This window comes from Trichoderma asperellum, chromosome 2, assembly GCF_020647865.1.
Source record: "Trichoderma asperellum chromosome 2, complete sequence".
Classification (NCBI taxonomy): Eukaryota; Fungi; Ascomycota; class Sordariomycetes; order Hypocreales; family Hypocreaceae; genus Trichoderma; species Trichoderma asperellum.
The window spans coordinates 4479462-4494650 of NC_089416.1; the positions used below are offsets into that span (position 1 = coordinate 4479462).

A 15189-nucleotide genomic window follows, 5' to 3' on the forward strand; every position below is an offset into this window, starting at 1 on the left:
TATTTTTGGTGGCTGTAAATGGTATAGTTAAACGCGGTATTTGTAGGTTTGCGTGAATAAATGATGCTGGAAGAATTGATAGACCTTTGTGATTAGGATACTATTCTGATGACAGGCGGTATGTGAGAAACAGTATATCAGAGCAATAATTAGAGTATCATATGTTATATATCGAATACATGACATAGGGTCTGGTAAGCTCTTGGAATTGAAACTGATGGGTAAGAAGCTTTATTCAAAAAGATCTAGGGTATGTGCTCTTCTATACATTTCCTTCAAGAAGCTCTCTTCACCGGTATAAACTCAATAGCAAACGCTCTCCTCATTATAACGGCCATCTCTACGTTTTTACTTTTGTATTTTTAGATAGAGCATAGTAAATATATATATAGTACTTTTACACTATCTTACATCTATTCCAACCGGCCCACCTCTCATACGATACTTTCCCAAATTATATCGCATGTGAGGCAGGGCTTGCCGGCCATATCTCTTTTGTTTTTGGTAATGACATATATACGTAAAATTTCGCTCCCCCTCCTCTTTGCTTCTTTTATCCTTTGGATTTTTGTTTCCGTCGTCTTTCAGCCTCAGCCTCAACCTCCCCTCCCCTCCCTCTCAGCCCCCCTCTCTTTTCAAGGAGATGTTTCTGACATGAACTCGGGGCGCGCTACGCCAGACCTCTGGTGCACCTTCTCCCAATCAATCAGGTTCCACCAAGACTCGACAAAAGCAGCCTTTCCACCGTTACCACCAGCTCCAACGCCCCAGTCCAGCAGCCAAGCATGCTCCCAAGTGTTGAGACACAGCAGCGGCTCCAGCTCAATACCTCCAGGGGGCAAATCGCCAACTCTCCGCCTGGCACCGAGCGCCTGGTTGCTGTAGTACTGTCTCGCGGAGCCCTCGTTTCCAACAGTGTTCATGTCCGTGGACTGGACCCTCCAGTGGGCGCCCGGGTAGGGCGATCCGGCGAGGTACGTGGGCAACAGGCGGTAGTCGCCGGGGCCAGCCTTGACGAGCCACAGGAAGCCAGGGCCGAACATGGCGGAGGCGGTGGCGACGAACTCGCGGCGCAGGGTGTCGATGGAGGAGAAGGAGGCCTCGAGCTCGCGGCGAAGGTCCTCGGGCATGGGCGTGCCGTTGGGGGCGATGCCCTGGAAGAAGAAGTGGTTGTTGTGGGCCATGGAGGCGTAGTTGAAGATGGCGGCTTGGTTGGGTTCGCGGGCGGTCATGAGGAGGATGGTTTTCATGTCGCGGTCTTCGAGGTCGGTGCCTGATATGCAAAGTTAGCAAAAAAAAAAAAAAAAAAGTCCTGCGGCATCGTTCGAGGAGAAGATTTACTCACCAGCAACCATGGCATTGAGCTTGTCCAGCATCAGCGTCATGTAGTCTGTCCACGCAATGGCGAAGCCACCGGCGCTCATCAGGTTGGGCACGCCCTGGGAGTAGTCGTGAGGCAGCGCCGGCACCGAATGCAGACTCCTCCGGGCAGCATTGAAGCCGGCGCTTAAGCTGGGGTTGAAGCTGGTGGTGGCTGCGGCCGATGCGCGCAGGCCCAGGCCCAATGCCTGCTTGGGCGTCCGTAGCAGCCGCGTGCGGAACATGGTGGGCTGTGCTGTGTGTGTGTGTGTGAAAGAAGAGAAGAAGAAGCCGAGGAATTGGGGGGGAGAGGGCCAAGATCCTGGGCAAGATGGTGGTTTGCTATACTGGTCGTGATACTCGAACTTTTTCCCGCCAACGCTGGTTGATTGGATTGCCCCACCACTAGTGAGAGAACTGAGCAGAGCACCAGCCTCACGGCGCCGAGCCACAGGCTGGGACAGGCACGGGGCGGGTGGCTGGTGGGCTCGTATAGAATTAGGGACGGAAAAAGGGTTCGGCCGGGGGCAGCCTGACAAGCAGCAAGTCGAAATCGAAGCGTCATCCGAATCCCCGCCGCTGCCTGTGTCAAGCTGTCAATGTACCCGGTACGTAGCGCAGGCGCCGTCGTCGCACCTTGTCCCGTACGAGGGGCCCAAGTCTCAGGTACCCCAAGTGCCGTGCCGTGCCCAAACCCAAGCGCCGTTGTGCTTAATCAGTGATGTAACCACAGGCCCTTCTGGCTGGCTGAGTCTGCGCCTCGTTCGAAATTTCTCCCTGTTTGATGTTTTGTGTTTGATATCCCGGTTGTTTGTTCATCTCGTCTTTTCCCGTCACTGCGTGCAGTTTGTTTAAGCGTAGACGCATTGCGACCCTCCCTCTTGGCCTCGCGCAAACTAAGACTCCTCTCGTGACTCAAATTGAGCTGCACCAACATCGGCTTCGAGGCTGTCACTGGCTGATCATCCCCCCGTTCCTTTCCGCAGTAGCTTTGAAGGCGCACCGCCACTTCAGCGCGACGACAATCCGCTGACCTGGCCCTCTGTCTCGCCTTTCTTCTTCTTGGTCCTCGACGCCTTTTCCCCCTCGTCTCCTCTCTTCCATCTCCCACGGCATGCAGTTTGCTCGTGATGCGGCGATAGGCGTCGACGTTCCTACTCCCGCAATCCTCACAGCCATGGCGACTCTCTCCACGTCCGTCGTATCGTCGGCCTCGGCCACCGCGACAGCCTCTCCCTCGAGCCCCTTCCACATCGACTCCTCGTCGGGCGAATGCCAGCTGCTCGGGCCCTTCGCCCTGGTGGTGCAGGCGGCGCTGGGCGGCCTGGCGATGCTGTCGCTGGTGTACAAGCGGTGGAGGGAACACCCGCAGCGCCCCGTCAAGGTCTGGTTCTTTGACGTCTCAAAGCAGGTCTTTGGGTCGGTGCTGGTGCACATCTCCAACATCTTCATGTCCATGTTGACCAGCGGCCGCTTCAGCATCAAGGTCGAGCCGACCGTGGTGGAGAGGCTGGTGGCGAGAGGCGACGATAGCTACGTGCCGAACCCGTGCTCCTTCTATCTGTTGAATCTGGCGATAGATGTAAGTTGAGCTTTCTCTGAAATCTTTGACTGCTGATTGCTCATCATTATCTAATCCTTTAGACCACCGTTGGCATCCCCATCCTCATTGTCCTCTTGCGAGTCTTCACCGCACTGGCGTCCTTCACGCCATTTGGCAAACCCAACGAGTCTATCCAGTCAGGCTACTATGGAACCCCCCCCAACGCATGGTGGTGGCTCAAGCAATCCTTCATATACTTTGCCGGTCTCTTTGGCATGAAGCTATGTGTCCTCGTCATCTTCATCATGATGCCGTGGATCTCCCGCGTCGGCGACTGGGCGCTCGGCTGGACAGACGGTAACGAAAAGCTCCAAGTCGCCTTCGTCATGATGATCTTCCCCCTCATCATGAACGCTCTCCAGTACTACATCATCGATTCCTTCATTAAGAGGAAAACGACAGACCACGAGATGCTCGCTTCACAGGACGATGATGCCGATGATGACGACTATGAGAGACGAGGTTCGAACTCTGGTGCCATCGGTCGAGACAGCGAAGATGATGAGACTCCTGTCAAGATTAATGGACGGTCGCGCAGCAACCTCGGCGGAGAATATGACCCCGAGGTGGATGGCGACGCCCCGACAATTGTTGGCAGCAGCTCAAACCAACCCAATTCCAAGTCTAACAGTGTCTCGGTTGAATTATATCCAAAGGAATAGTAGCGTACTTCTCTCTATTCGCATTGCCCTATATGCTTGTACATAACCGCCGATACCACCACCACCACCACTACCCGAAATCGTTTTGCAAATGGACCTTTCTGGCACGGATTCATGATACATTCTGGCGTTTTTTTTTTTCTTTTCACCTCTCTTGGAGTTTCACACTGATTTTGTTTTGGGTTTTCACTTCTACCCTTTGTCGGGTCTTCATGTCATGTAGCGCTTATAAAGGATAGAACGGGTGGGTCTTTTGCAAGAAATACATCGCCTTTTTTTTTTTTTTTGCCCCCCAATTGGAACTTTTGACTTTGACTTTATACTTCGGGCATTATTTGATTCTACAAGCTACTAGTGACTTGCTTTTTGTCCTTGCCTTCATCAAACGTGTTTGGAAGGCGAGAACCTCAACACAGCTGAAGCTGGGCGGATGGTTTAGTGGTATAATTTTCCCTTAGCATAATGCAACCTACGAGTTGCATCACCGCCTGGGAAAGGTCCGGGGTTCGATTCCCCGTTCGTCCATCAAAGTATCTTTCATTTCTTTTTTTGCCCTTTTCTTACGTCTCAGGTTTTTTTTCTAGCTGTTTGTTTGTGGTTTGACATGCACTGTGGTAGGTAGCATTGCTTTTGACCTTGATCTTGCACGTGAAAAACTCTGATGCTGAAAAAGTGTTATGAAACCATCCGGCAAGCCAAAACAATAGCTGGGATGCTAACCTTCACACCAAAGAATTGCAATACATTTAATAAACGCTCAGATCATGTCTCGTGTGAAATAGTTTCTTCATCATATATAGTTATGGTATCTCCAATAACTTTAGGTCATGCATACAAAAAGCCCCAAACCATCAATCTCACCCATTCACGCCTCTAGAAGAAGAGAAAATGGGATTAAAAAAAAAAAAAAAAAGGTCCAGGCAAGTATGCCTTTCCAAGAATCATAAAAAGAAAACAACCCAAGTAGTCATACCCAACCAAATGTCGTCATAATGTGAGCAGTAATATAAGCACCGAAACACGAGGCTATACTAAAACAAAAAAAAAACAGAACGTAACTGGACCTCTAACTGGTTGTCGATATGCCCACTAGAAACGCCACGCAACAAAAATGCCCTCAAGATATATATGGTACACCAACATACATGTCATGTAGATAGAACCGAATTCAACATGAGTTTTCGATCATTAAGTGGAAGCACCTCTTAGATACCACTCCAGCCCTGTGGAGCCGGGCTGTAAGGCTTGAAACCTGGGTATCCCTCGTGCTCCTCATGTTCGTGGGATTCGCTGGGGCGCCGATCGTAGTTTGGCTCGTCCTGAGGTGCTGGACGAGAATAACCCGAGTTGAAGTCGAATCCACCATTGTTGGTGATGGGAGAGGCCTGGCCATTATGAAGAGTATTCTGCGGCCCAGGGGTATACGTCCTGTAAGGCACTGGCTTGTTTTGAGGAGTTATGGAAATATCATTGTTAGGGCCTGGAGAACGTCTCTGGTTCAGACTAGGGCCAGGAGACTTTCTCATGTGCGGATCAGTGCCATAGGAAGTTGGCGAAGTCTGTCCATCAAGCTCATGAGGGGCTGTTGGCATACGTGCTGGCCCGGGCGTCATCTGTCTTGGAATGCCATAGTCATGCTGGTTGGTGATGGGCGACTGGTGTCCGGGACTGTGCATACCTGCCGTAGGGGCTGCGTGGTCGTAGGGTTGGCTGGCGCCGTATCCATCTGCGACGTGGTTGTCATAATCTTGGTTAGGTCCATTGTAGTGTTGGTCATGCATGCCGTAGGCTTGGTCGTGTCCGTTGAATCCTTGGGCATGTCCGTTGTAGCTCTGTTCATGGACACCATAAGGCTGCTGCTCGTGGGCCCCGTAAGCCTGGTCATGTCCTCCAAAGTTCTGCTGTTGCACTCCATAGCCTTGATCATGTGCGTTGTAGCCCTGGTCATGTCCGTTGTAGCCTTGATCGTGTCCGTTGTAGCCCTGGTCATGTCCATTGTAACCTTGATCGTGCCCAGCAAATCCTTGATCATGTGCACCATAGGCTTGGTCGTGAGCTCCATATGGGCTGGCAGCGGGTTGTTGGCCGTAGGAATTCATGTAACCAGGAGAGTTGTTCTGCTGCCGGTTGTAAGGGTCATTTCGACCCATAGACCTCTGCTGTTGCTGCTGTTGCTGCTGTCCTCTGAATCCAGGGCTGTTCATGTTCTGAGGAGTAAGAGGCTCCTTCTTCGGCGGCAACGTATCCATTTCGACCTCCTCTTCCAGCACAATCTGCTTGGAGTTGGCCGTTTCCCAGCTCGGCATAGCAGGGAGGGCATCGGCATTATGCTTAGAGACGTCAAATTCGGCATACTGCGGAGGTCCATGAGACGCTGGCGTAGAGAAAGCAGGGGCCGTCGAGTGCGATGGCATATTAACGACCATGGGTGCCTCCTGTCGGTATCCCCCGGACTGCTGGGGAACGTATGGCGCTTCGAGTTGCTTGCGAGCCGCTCCGCCGGGAGCATCGCAGCATCCGCAGCAGTTACCGCAACACTTGAGGCAGTAGCAGCAACTGCAGCAACATGACATTCCCAGACAAGTGCATCGAACAATACAAATGATAATACTTAGAAGGATGAGACCGCCGATAATCATGAGCGCAATAGCAGGCCACCTATAAGAGGAGGAGTTAGTAATGATATGGGTGAGGTGACCACGTTACGCGGGGGTTGCGACACATACTTGCAGTAAACGTGGGCCATGCACCCATTCCAGCTTGAAAAGGCTTGTTTCACGTCTGAAATCTTATTATCAGCATCCGCGACGATGTCCCTCCGGACGACTTCGGTGGCGAGACTCCTGGCTATGGTGTCTTTCACAGTCTCCCACAGCCCGCCCCGAAGGCTTCGGACCATAGCAACATCGACGGCAGGCATCGTGTATGATTTGGATTGGTATCCTGTGAGAATGGACAATCGTTCGTTCCTTCTCCCCAGATATGTAGATGAATAAAAATCAAGTTGTGTTACTTGTAACTCTTAATGGATGTCGTCGGTTGTCAGCTTAAATGGACGTCCAAGTCATGCTCCAGCTGACAGGGCTTCGAAGCGAAATTAGTAACACAAAATGCGGCTCAAAATACGGTCGTCGGTCGTAGTAAATCTTTCGATTTTGGATTCGATCGTAGAATGATGAGATGATGAAAACAATAGGCTGAGCTCTCGCGAAGAAAGAATGATGTCGCACACCGTATCGCTTGTTACACCACCAAGGACAAGCGTGATTCTTTACCCCTTGAAATGATCGTCAGAGGGTTATGGTAGCACAAAGGCTAACTTCTCTCTGCAGGCTAAGGATTGTGAAGACGGTTAAAACCGGCAAGTAAAAGGATTGGCTTTTAAAGCTCGCGCGTAACGGCGAAGCTCTTAATGCGTGAGAGAGTGAAGGGCTGTGCAGTGCAGCTGAATGTCGCTCGTCAAACGGGAGAAGCAATGTTATCCAACAGATGAAGCTGACGAGGCGCGCGTAGACTTAGAGCGCATACGCTGTCCTATCTCCGTGGCTGTATCGTCGTCGTGTTCGTTTCGTCTCTGTACTCCGTTCCCAGTAATATAGAGATAGTATTGTAATGAAGGACGGAAATTTGACAAGATCAAAAGTCCAAAAAGAGGGAATGTGTGTGGCCGTTTGTGCGGCTGGCCATCAAAGCAGGAAACAGGAAAAAGGAATGAAGCCTGGGAGGGCAGAAACGACGTTGCAAAAGCAACCAAAAGGAAAGGCTTTGGATATGAAAAAAAAATATCCAACGGGAAAAGTTTGCAAGGTGCAGGGGAGACACAAGAGAAAGGAAAAAGAAAATTAATCTGCCATCGTGCCGCATTGCCTGGGTACAACAGGAAGGGGCACCTGTCGCTCCAGCTTTTTATCACGCATCATGCACGTTAAGGACCACGTTGAGGGTCCCTCGTTAGTACCGTTTACTTTAGGCCCCCTACTTCTGCCTGCTTCTAGAGCCTCAAATTCTGGTACCGTTACTTTGGGATGATCTTAGTGCTGCGAAGCATGCAGGGGTAAGAACGGGAACGTGCGTTGCAGGGGTCGCGACGGCTGGCCTGCTCAGTGGATGGTTTTCTCTGCTGGTGGTTAGCGGTTGCAGTAGCAGTACCTGTCAGGCAGCTTCTGGCCGCGAGCTGCGCCGCGTACAGGCTACCGCTGCCGTAGCACTCCCTGCTTGTCTGTTCTGCGTCAGCACTCCGCAAAGCAAGAGCTCGCCATTCAGGTACCCGAAGGCGGCGACATCGTCTCGTAATCTCTACCCGCGCCTCCAGTCCGCGCCACCAGCACTTGATACCGATGCAGACAAGGGACGAAAGCCAAGGATCCACTTGTCATCACGCAAAATAAGCATCGACAAAGCGGAAAGCGAGAAGGGAAGGGCAGAAAAGGAGTTTCAACGTCATCGGCGCCGGCATATCGACGTCTAGGCACAAAAGGATAACTGACAGGCGAGAATGTTAAATGGATCCATAAAGTCTTGCGTGAGCCAAGAAGGGGAATTGGCACCAGAGGATCCCAATTCCAACGGGGCCGCTAACAGAGATGGTCGTGGGGATGACAATTTAGACCCTCTTTTTCTTCCTTCCTTTTCCTTTTCTTTGTTTCTATGCATTGTGTATCTCTTTTTCCCTAATTCTGCTCCCTTGCCCTAACGTTTTTTCGTTCAACAAATTTAGTTTCGTCCCTTCAGCCCTCATCCTTCGCAGCCTCAGCTCTGACCCCAAAGGGCTTTAGCTTTGCGGGCCGTTGAACCCGGCCAGTGCTTTTGGCGCAGACGCACGTCCTCTTACACAGCCTACTATAACGGTCTGAGGCTTATCGGCTGTGTCTTGATTGGGCCAGGCAGGAAGAAAAAGAAATGTTCAAAAGCCACAGCTGCTCTCCCCCTGAAGCGCTGCATCGGCGTGAAAAAAAGTTTGTGGCTAATACGTAAAAAGTGCTGATAGCAAGTGTTACTAAGTTACCCCTACTGCTGCTCTAAGTGGGTGTCTGAGACCTCAAAAAGGAGAATCGTGAATGACGCTCCCGTTGCTAGGGAAATAGCAGCAGTTAAGATCAGTTCTTAAAGAGAAAAAATATATATATATATGGACTAATTCGCTTTATACTCCATTGTAAAGAGAATTGCTAGGGGGAAATGGTGTTGCAGCCGAGATACTATATATACGTAACTGGTCGAGACATTAAGTTTTGTGGAAATGACCACTCAGCACGCAGAGTGCAAGCTCACGGCTGCAGCACGGCTATCGATACTTCTATGGGCTCGCAACGCTGTATCAATTGGAGTACTTGGGTATGCAGAATACAGAGCCTATATACGAAGTGGCACAAAGACGGGAGTGTGAACTAATATACCTAGGTATGGACTCAGCATCTGATGCATCTTAGCCGCCACCGAGTAATCCCCGCTTCTGTGGCAAGAGGAGGCCTCCAAACACCAACAGTCTTGGCTTGTATCACTGCTAAGACACTCGATAAAATCTCGGCGCATCATAATTTCGTCTGTGTGAGTGTCAATGCTGCCAAACCACAAATAATTACTGGAGAATGCAACACACATATCAAAGCCCAATAATCAGGCGTCAATGAAATTGTACTAAAATTAAAGAGAAATATACTACTGATTAGTATGGCTCGCTGCGATTCAGCCGCAGCAATCAAATCGTGCTAGCTTGGCGCCATCTCATCGTCTAGGCATATCATGTACGATCACAGCCTTCTTCCACTTCGTAAAATAAAAAGCAAATTTGGATATCAATCTCCTCTTGTCCCTACCGAAACGCCGGGCCGACCCTATTCCCGTTTATCTTTCTCTCTCTCTTTTTTTCTCTTTTGATTTCTTTTCGTAAACGCAGAGTCAGATCTCAGCTTTCTTCATTCCAAGTCACAATGCCTGCCTATTTTCCTGGAGGTGGTCCCACAGGAGGTTGATATTCACCACCAGGGTGGTATGCACTCTGAGGCTGCTGTACGCCGTATTGATGGCCAGTGTTGTATCCGTCATTGGTATGGAACGTGGTGCCTGTTGTCTGGTTGCCCACAGGTGGCTGGCCGTACGGTGGAGGGCTGGTATAGGCTCCGTATCCCTCGCCGTAGGCAGGCTGCTGATAGCCGCCTTGGTTGTATCCAGACTGGTAGTTGTTCATCTCGTGGGCGTTATTGTATTTGTTGTTGTTGTTTCCAGCAGGTTGGCCCTGGGGAGGGCCGCTGAACCAGCCGGTCCCGTACATGGGCTGCACGCCGCGCCTACGGTTTCGTCGTGTGATGCACCTATTGCGAAGTGTTAGTATTAATTATGATGAAGGGAAGTTGACTGTGCATGGACAAGGGAGTAAAGCGATGATGGAAGTGAATCTTACAGGCAGCTGGATAAGAGAATCAAGGCGAAAACGACGGCGATACCAGCGAGCACCCATCTGCCCCAAAAGTACCAGCCGCTCTTGCGGCGACATCCGATTCCATCAAAGAAATATCCATATCCGCAACCGTCGTCTCTAGCGAAGATGTCCACGGTCGGAGCCATGGCTGAATAAAGTAGAGGTAAAATGCGAACCTCTAGACACAAGTCGACGGGGGGCAAAGTTCCGACAATGTCAGTGAATCGCTAGATTATCGTGTATCGCTTTCCGCAGGAATTGACTTTCTTTGGTGGCGAAACGGTTTCTGTACGAAGGCGAATGTAGATGGAAGATGAATGGGCAAAAGAGCAAAAGAAGCAAAGGATTTAAAGGGAGAAGGAAAATAAGAGAAGGCGGCTAGGTTCCGAGGGATGCCCAGAGTTTAAAATTCGTGGCCTCAGCCTGCGCCCTGCGATTTTCTGTCTGACTTGGGCAAGTTGGCGCGGGCGGGCAGCTGCGACTGCGTTGGTTTGCGATTCTGTATGACGTTGGAATCTTGGGCCAGTTAGGAATCAGACGACGGGTCCTATCCGCCACCTTTTTTTTTTTAGACGCAAACGCTATTGGCAACGCAAAGCGCAAGGTAGGTACCTGTAAGCAGCTTAAAGCTAGTAGATAGTACTGCCAGGCGCTGAAGTACTAGAGGTATATAAAACAAGGGACGCACAGACGACTGTGAGAATAATTGGAGGGGAGCGTGTGTGAAGATGGAGAAGTGAGAGAAAGCAAGAGAGAGAGAGAGAGAGACAGCGGAGGATGACGGATCCCCTCATGCCATTATATGATGTTGTATAAATGTCAGCCAAGTTGTGTCCGCGTTCATGGCGCATGTCATCGCCAGCAGCCAAGCCAAGCAAGCAGCGCCACCGCACCCACCCGCCACGCCAGCATTGAATGTGACTGTGACCGCTGGGGCCCAGAAAAATGCCCGTTTCCCAGCAGCACTGCCCACTGACACAATGCCAGCAGCAGCGGGCATTAGGGCCCTAGCGCCGGCGCTGCTTATTGCTGATGCTGGTGATCGCCGCTTTTTGGAATACTGGTTCCTCCATACGTGATTTATTCCAGGCAGGTGTTTTGTTCTAGCAGGGCGAATAGCAGCCTGGACGGCGCTGCGGCCAGCACAATCCGCCTAATGCCAGTAGTGCCTCGGCAGGCAACCAAGCAACAAAAAGCATCCTACTAACCACCCAATCTCATCGTCTCGGCCACGCCATCGGCGGAAAAGCTGCACCCGACGAGAACGGACTTCGGCAACAGACGATTTCAGTCGGTACTATACTTGCCTGTCAGGACAGCATTCCACGCGCAGCCATGTACCGCTAAACTCACACGAGCAATAAAGTTGATGCCTCTGGCCCTTGTTCGAATGCAATGGCTGTGCAGAAGAATCCCTCACCCACCAATCGGCGCTCTCTCTTCAGCTAACAGCTTTCCCCAGTTCCGTCTAGTGGATCCCAAAGGCTCCAGGTGGCGTTGCGCTGGAGAAAAGAAGAATAAAGACGGGGCGCCATCGAATCGTATTACGGAATACGGAATACGAAATAAATGCGCAGTGCATGGAAATCCTTCATGGAATCTCCGTCTCCGGTTCTAGAAGGAAAAGGGAAGAATTATTGACCCAGCAAGGAGCGCTGGATTCGGGTCTAAGCCCTGCGGAAACCGACAAATTTTCGCTCTTCCCGGGGTTTTATTCCTTATTTGAAATATTTGGTGGTTTTAGAATGGTCTTATTGCTTGGACTAGAAACCGAGAAAGAAAACACAGCCATCGAGGTACATTTGAGTTCCATAAACATGGGAATATATTTGCGGTCATAAAGGTTTCATACCCCATCGTCAACCAAGAGAGTCAAGTATCTACGCAAAATGCTGCAACCTCTCACGATAAATTAGGAGGATAAAGGTTTGTGCAGTAATTAGGAATCTGTTCAGCATAGGTACATAAATTGCCCGGATACCTTAGTAGGTAGTAGTAGCTAGCAGTCACAAAGTGCGTCACTTTCTATTGGAGCCAGCTATAGTCCGCTGACACAAAGGCACCATTACAGTAGCGAGACAGATGTAGTAGTATTATTGTATAGATGTATTCTCTTTGAGTACTACGCTATATAGGTATATAGCGATAGTAATAATCAGGATATTGAAGCTTCATGGGCAGCGTCTACATAAACTCCCTCCTTTGTTTACAATCTTACATATGGTGCGAATGTACCGTGCGACCCTCGTTTATCACAGGGAATTATACACCAGTCAAGGAAAGCGCGTGGTGTCAAATCAACTACCTAATATATTATGATAAAAGAGCCAATCTACTTCTACAACATAATACCACTATAGCAGGGTTATCGACAAAGATGTTTTTTTTTTTTTTTTTTTTTTTTTCTTTTTTTTTCTTTTTTTTCTTTTTTTTCTTTTTTTGGTAAATATCCAGAGATTTTTTAATAAATCACTTCCACCGTACCCGGCCAGGTGGTTGCATAAGAGTATTAAACTGGCAGAGTTTATACAAGAATAGGCCTCAAAGCAAAACCCATCTTCAGTCGGTTACGTCAATCCGGAATTTTTCGGCCCTCAAAGCCCTTTGAATTCACCACTATTCGAGGAGCCAGCAGGAGTCACTCTAATCAATTAATATTACTCTTCTCTATCGGTGGGCGAAGATATTTGACGAATAGACGGGTAAATATTCGATATGGCATGCTGTTGGGTTGCTTTATTGTATTTCAAATATCGTATATCGTACAAGAGCTCCAACAGTATCCATTCCAAAGTTAGGCAGAATGAACAACCAAACAACAAGGTTTGTTACATCTTTTCTCAAAGAAGAAAGACAACAGCAAAGGAAAACATAAGAAAAGAATAAAAAAAAAAGGAAAAATCAATATGCCTAGTCAAAGTCGAAACAATACTCCTTTATGTAGCGACCAGGCAAAAAATACGCCCTTTCTCCCGTAACTCCGTGCTCAATTCCGCTTGCGTAAAAGGAGAGTGGCTACAAGGTAAAACTATCCTCTTGCCGCGACATCAAAAACCCAAGAATATCATCCAAAGGTACTAAAAAAAGGAGGGTATAAGAAGCAAAACCCATCTTCCCCATACCGATCAAACCGTGGCTCCCATCGGTTGAGCTCGACTCGTCCATCCGTCATTTAATATACCGTATAAATTTTAAGGCGTAGGTCATTTTGACAAAAAGAATGGTGTATCATTATTTGGTTTCGTTACCCCTGCTTCTCTCTTTTCTCCATACAGAGAGCCCAAAAGGAAAAAAGTACGAAACAAAAGAAGAAAAAAGGACTCAAAAAGAAGCCTGCGGAGTAAGTTCAAAGGTCCCAAAATTGGCCGTAGCCCGATCTATTGCTTTGCGCGCAGAGCAAGAAAAAGAGAGAGAAAAAAAAGGTAAAAAGTCGCCGGTCGACAGCGTTGGTATCTTAAACCTTGGGGAAGGAGTAGCGGTTTCGTCGCATTTCGTCGGCCTTTTTCATGTTGAGTTCGGCAAATTGCTGGGCTTGTTGGCGTTGAGCTAGAGCATTGATCTTCTCGCGCGCTCGCATGAGGCTGCTATTGTCCTGTTGCTTGAGCTTGGAGCGAATATCGTAGAGGGCCATGAGCATATTAGCTCGCTCAAGGTCCTCATCGTACTGAATAATATCAAGCCACAGTTAGCTCTGGAACTGACAAAAAAAAAACCCCTCTCTATAACACCGTGGCGCATCTTACATTGGATGGTTGAGGTGTGCCCGGGGTAGAGTTGGCGGCCGAACCAGACTTTGGTGAACTGATGAGAATGCGCCGGCCCATCTTGTCGAATCTGGGCTGCGCGCCCGCTTCGGACGACCATGCGCGCCTCAGGCCAGATGAAGGCCTTTGTTGTTGCTGGGAAGATGTGTGGGTGTCGTTTTTAATAAGCTCGGTCTGAATAATGGGAATGTTGGCATTGACAATGGCAGCGGCAGCCTCAGGTTCCTATTGATGTGAATGCATTGTTAGAAAAGAATGAAAAAACAAACAAGACTCGTATATAGCGATTTATTGAAGATCATTGTTGGGGAGAGTGGCAAGGGCATCGGGAGTGCAGTAAGATAAGACGCAGTAAGACATACAGCTGCGCCGAGATTGCTCAAGTCGGCGAGGACCTGTGATAGCTGTAGGCTCTCCATTTCAATGCTTGGCAGCGAAAATTTTATCAGAGGGTCTGTTTCTCTATATCTGTCTCGATGGAGGAGGGGAAAGAGGACGAGGAGGCGGGTTCTAGTATGTCGCGATGCGGTCGGTGGTGTTGGATATTGGAGTTCCTCTTAGCGGGCGCATAAACGACAGAAGATCGCGTGTGCGAGGAACGGAGCAGCTGGATCGGTAGAATCAAGTATGGCTGGGGAGCGGGATTTGCAGCTTGACGGCGGTCAATAGGTGCAGTGTTCGAGGAGTAAGGAAGTCGGAGAGACAGCAGGTCGAAGAGAGGCGAGAGGGATGAGCGAAAATTAAGAGTTCAAAGGAAAAAAGCAAGAGGAGAGGCCAGCTGGACGGCCAAAAAAGTTAAGAGCAAATCCAGCGCCGCTGAAAACAGGAAGCCTAGAGCGGGGATCCGGCAAGCTTGCCACCGAAAGCATCCTCTCCCAAGAAACTGGGGCTTTCCAAGCAGGGCCCGGCGCCTGTGCAGGTCAAAGGCCCGCTAAATCCCCCTGCTAGGCTTTGCCTCTCCACAAATCCCGCGCTGGGGGCATCTCCGGGGTACAGCTAGCAAAGGCAGTTTCAAACGCCTATCAGATACATACTGCGACATCTCCTCTGTAGGCAAAGAGTTCGTACTGGAACAAGGACTTCCTGCACAGTCCCGGAATATCCCCTTGGACCCTCTTCGTTTCCAGCAGATCCGATGGTCATCTTCTCATTCATTATGTGGATCTGAATCAAGTGCATCCAGCTCCAGCAAATGATCTTGGATTGGATTACTAAACCTATATTCGTACTGTGCCTACCTACCTACTACTATCTTGGCTAACAGTGCCCAAGGTTAGGTAGAGACAGTACAAGGTAAGATATCTTAGTACTGCCTTATATAGTACCAGGCGTTAAGGGCGAAGAGTATACGAGCAACACCACGGTGCAGCGCTGCGGCAGGGC

The 15189-nt window shown here is 49.6% G+C and overlaps 5 protein-coding genes and 1 non-coding gene across 6 annotated transcripts; 2 read left to right on the forward strand and 4 right to left on the reverse strand.

Annotated features, from left to right (window-relative positions):
* Window positions 1-257: 257 nt before the first annotated feature.
* Window positions 258-1791, reverse strand: TrAFT101_003777 (mitochondrial 37S ribosomal protein mS42). Its single transcript, XM_024909288.2, has 2 exons — window positions 1346-1791; window positions 258-1273 (listed from the first exon to the last, which is right to left on the reverse strand). The coding sequence occupies exons 1-2, from the start codon at window positions 1602-1604 to the stop codon at window positions 636-638; spliced, it is 897 nt and encodes a 298-aa protein (XP_024766457.1). The 5' UTR covers window positions 1605-1791; the 3' UTR covers window positions 258-635.
* A 330-nt stretch (window positions 1792-2121) lies between these two features.
* TrAFT101_003778 (uncharacterized protein) lies at window positions 2122-3952 on the forward strand. Its single transcript, XM_024899026.2, has 2 exons — window positions 2122-2941; window positions 3004-3952. The coding sequence occupies exons 1-2, from the start codon at window positions 2474-2476 to the stop codon at window positions 3622-3624; spliced, it is 1089 nt and encodes a 362-aa protein (XP_024766456.2). The 5' UTR covers window positions 2122-2473; the 3' UTR covers window positions 3625-3952.
* A 96-nt stretch (window positions 3953-4048) lies between these two features.
* TrAFT101_003779 lies at window positions 4049-4149 on the forward strand. Its single transcript has one exon. It is a non-coding gene; the product is annotated as a tRNA-Ala (tRNA).
* A 243-nt stretch (window positions 4150-4392) lies between these two features.
* Window positions 4393-7589, reverse strand: TrAFT101_003780 (uncharacterized protein). Its single transcript, XM_024898905.2, has 2 exons — window positions 6351-7589; window positions 4393-6282 (listed from the first exon to the last, which is right to left on the reverse strand). Exons 1-2 carry the CDS (start codon window positions 6542-6544, stop codon window positions 4830-4832), a joined length of 1647 nt encoding a protein of 548 aa, XP_024766455.1. The 5' UTR covers window positions 6545-7589; the 3' UTR covers window positions 4393-4829.
* Window positions 7590-9562: 1973 nt separating this feature from the next.
* TrAFT101_003781 (uncharacterized protein) lies at window positions 9563-10188 on the reverse strand (the record flags this gene model as incomplete). Its single annotated transcript, XM_024898926.1, has 2 exons — window positions 9563-9935; window positions 10025-10188. The coding sequence occupies 2 exons, from the start codon at window positions 10186-10188 to the stop codon at window positions 9563-9565; spliced, it is 537 nt and encodes a 178-aa protein (XP_024766453.1).
* A 3308-nt stretch (window positions 10189-13496) lies between these two features.
* Window positions 13497-14225, reverse strand: TrAFT101_003782 (uncharacterized protein; the record flags this gene model as incomplete). The annotated part of the gene is made up of 3 exons (XM_024909287.1): window positions 13497-13706; window positions 13786-14031; window positions 14169-14225. The coding sequence occupies 3 exons, from the start codon at window positions 14223-14225 to the stop codon at window positions 13497-13499; spliced, it is 513 nt and encodes a 170-aa protein (XP_024766451.1).
* Window positions 14226-15189: the final 964 nt, after the last annotated feature.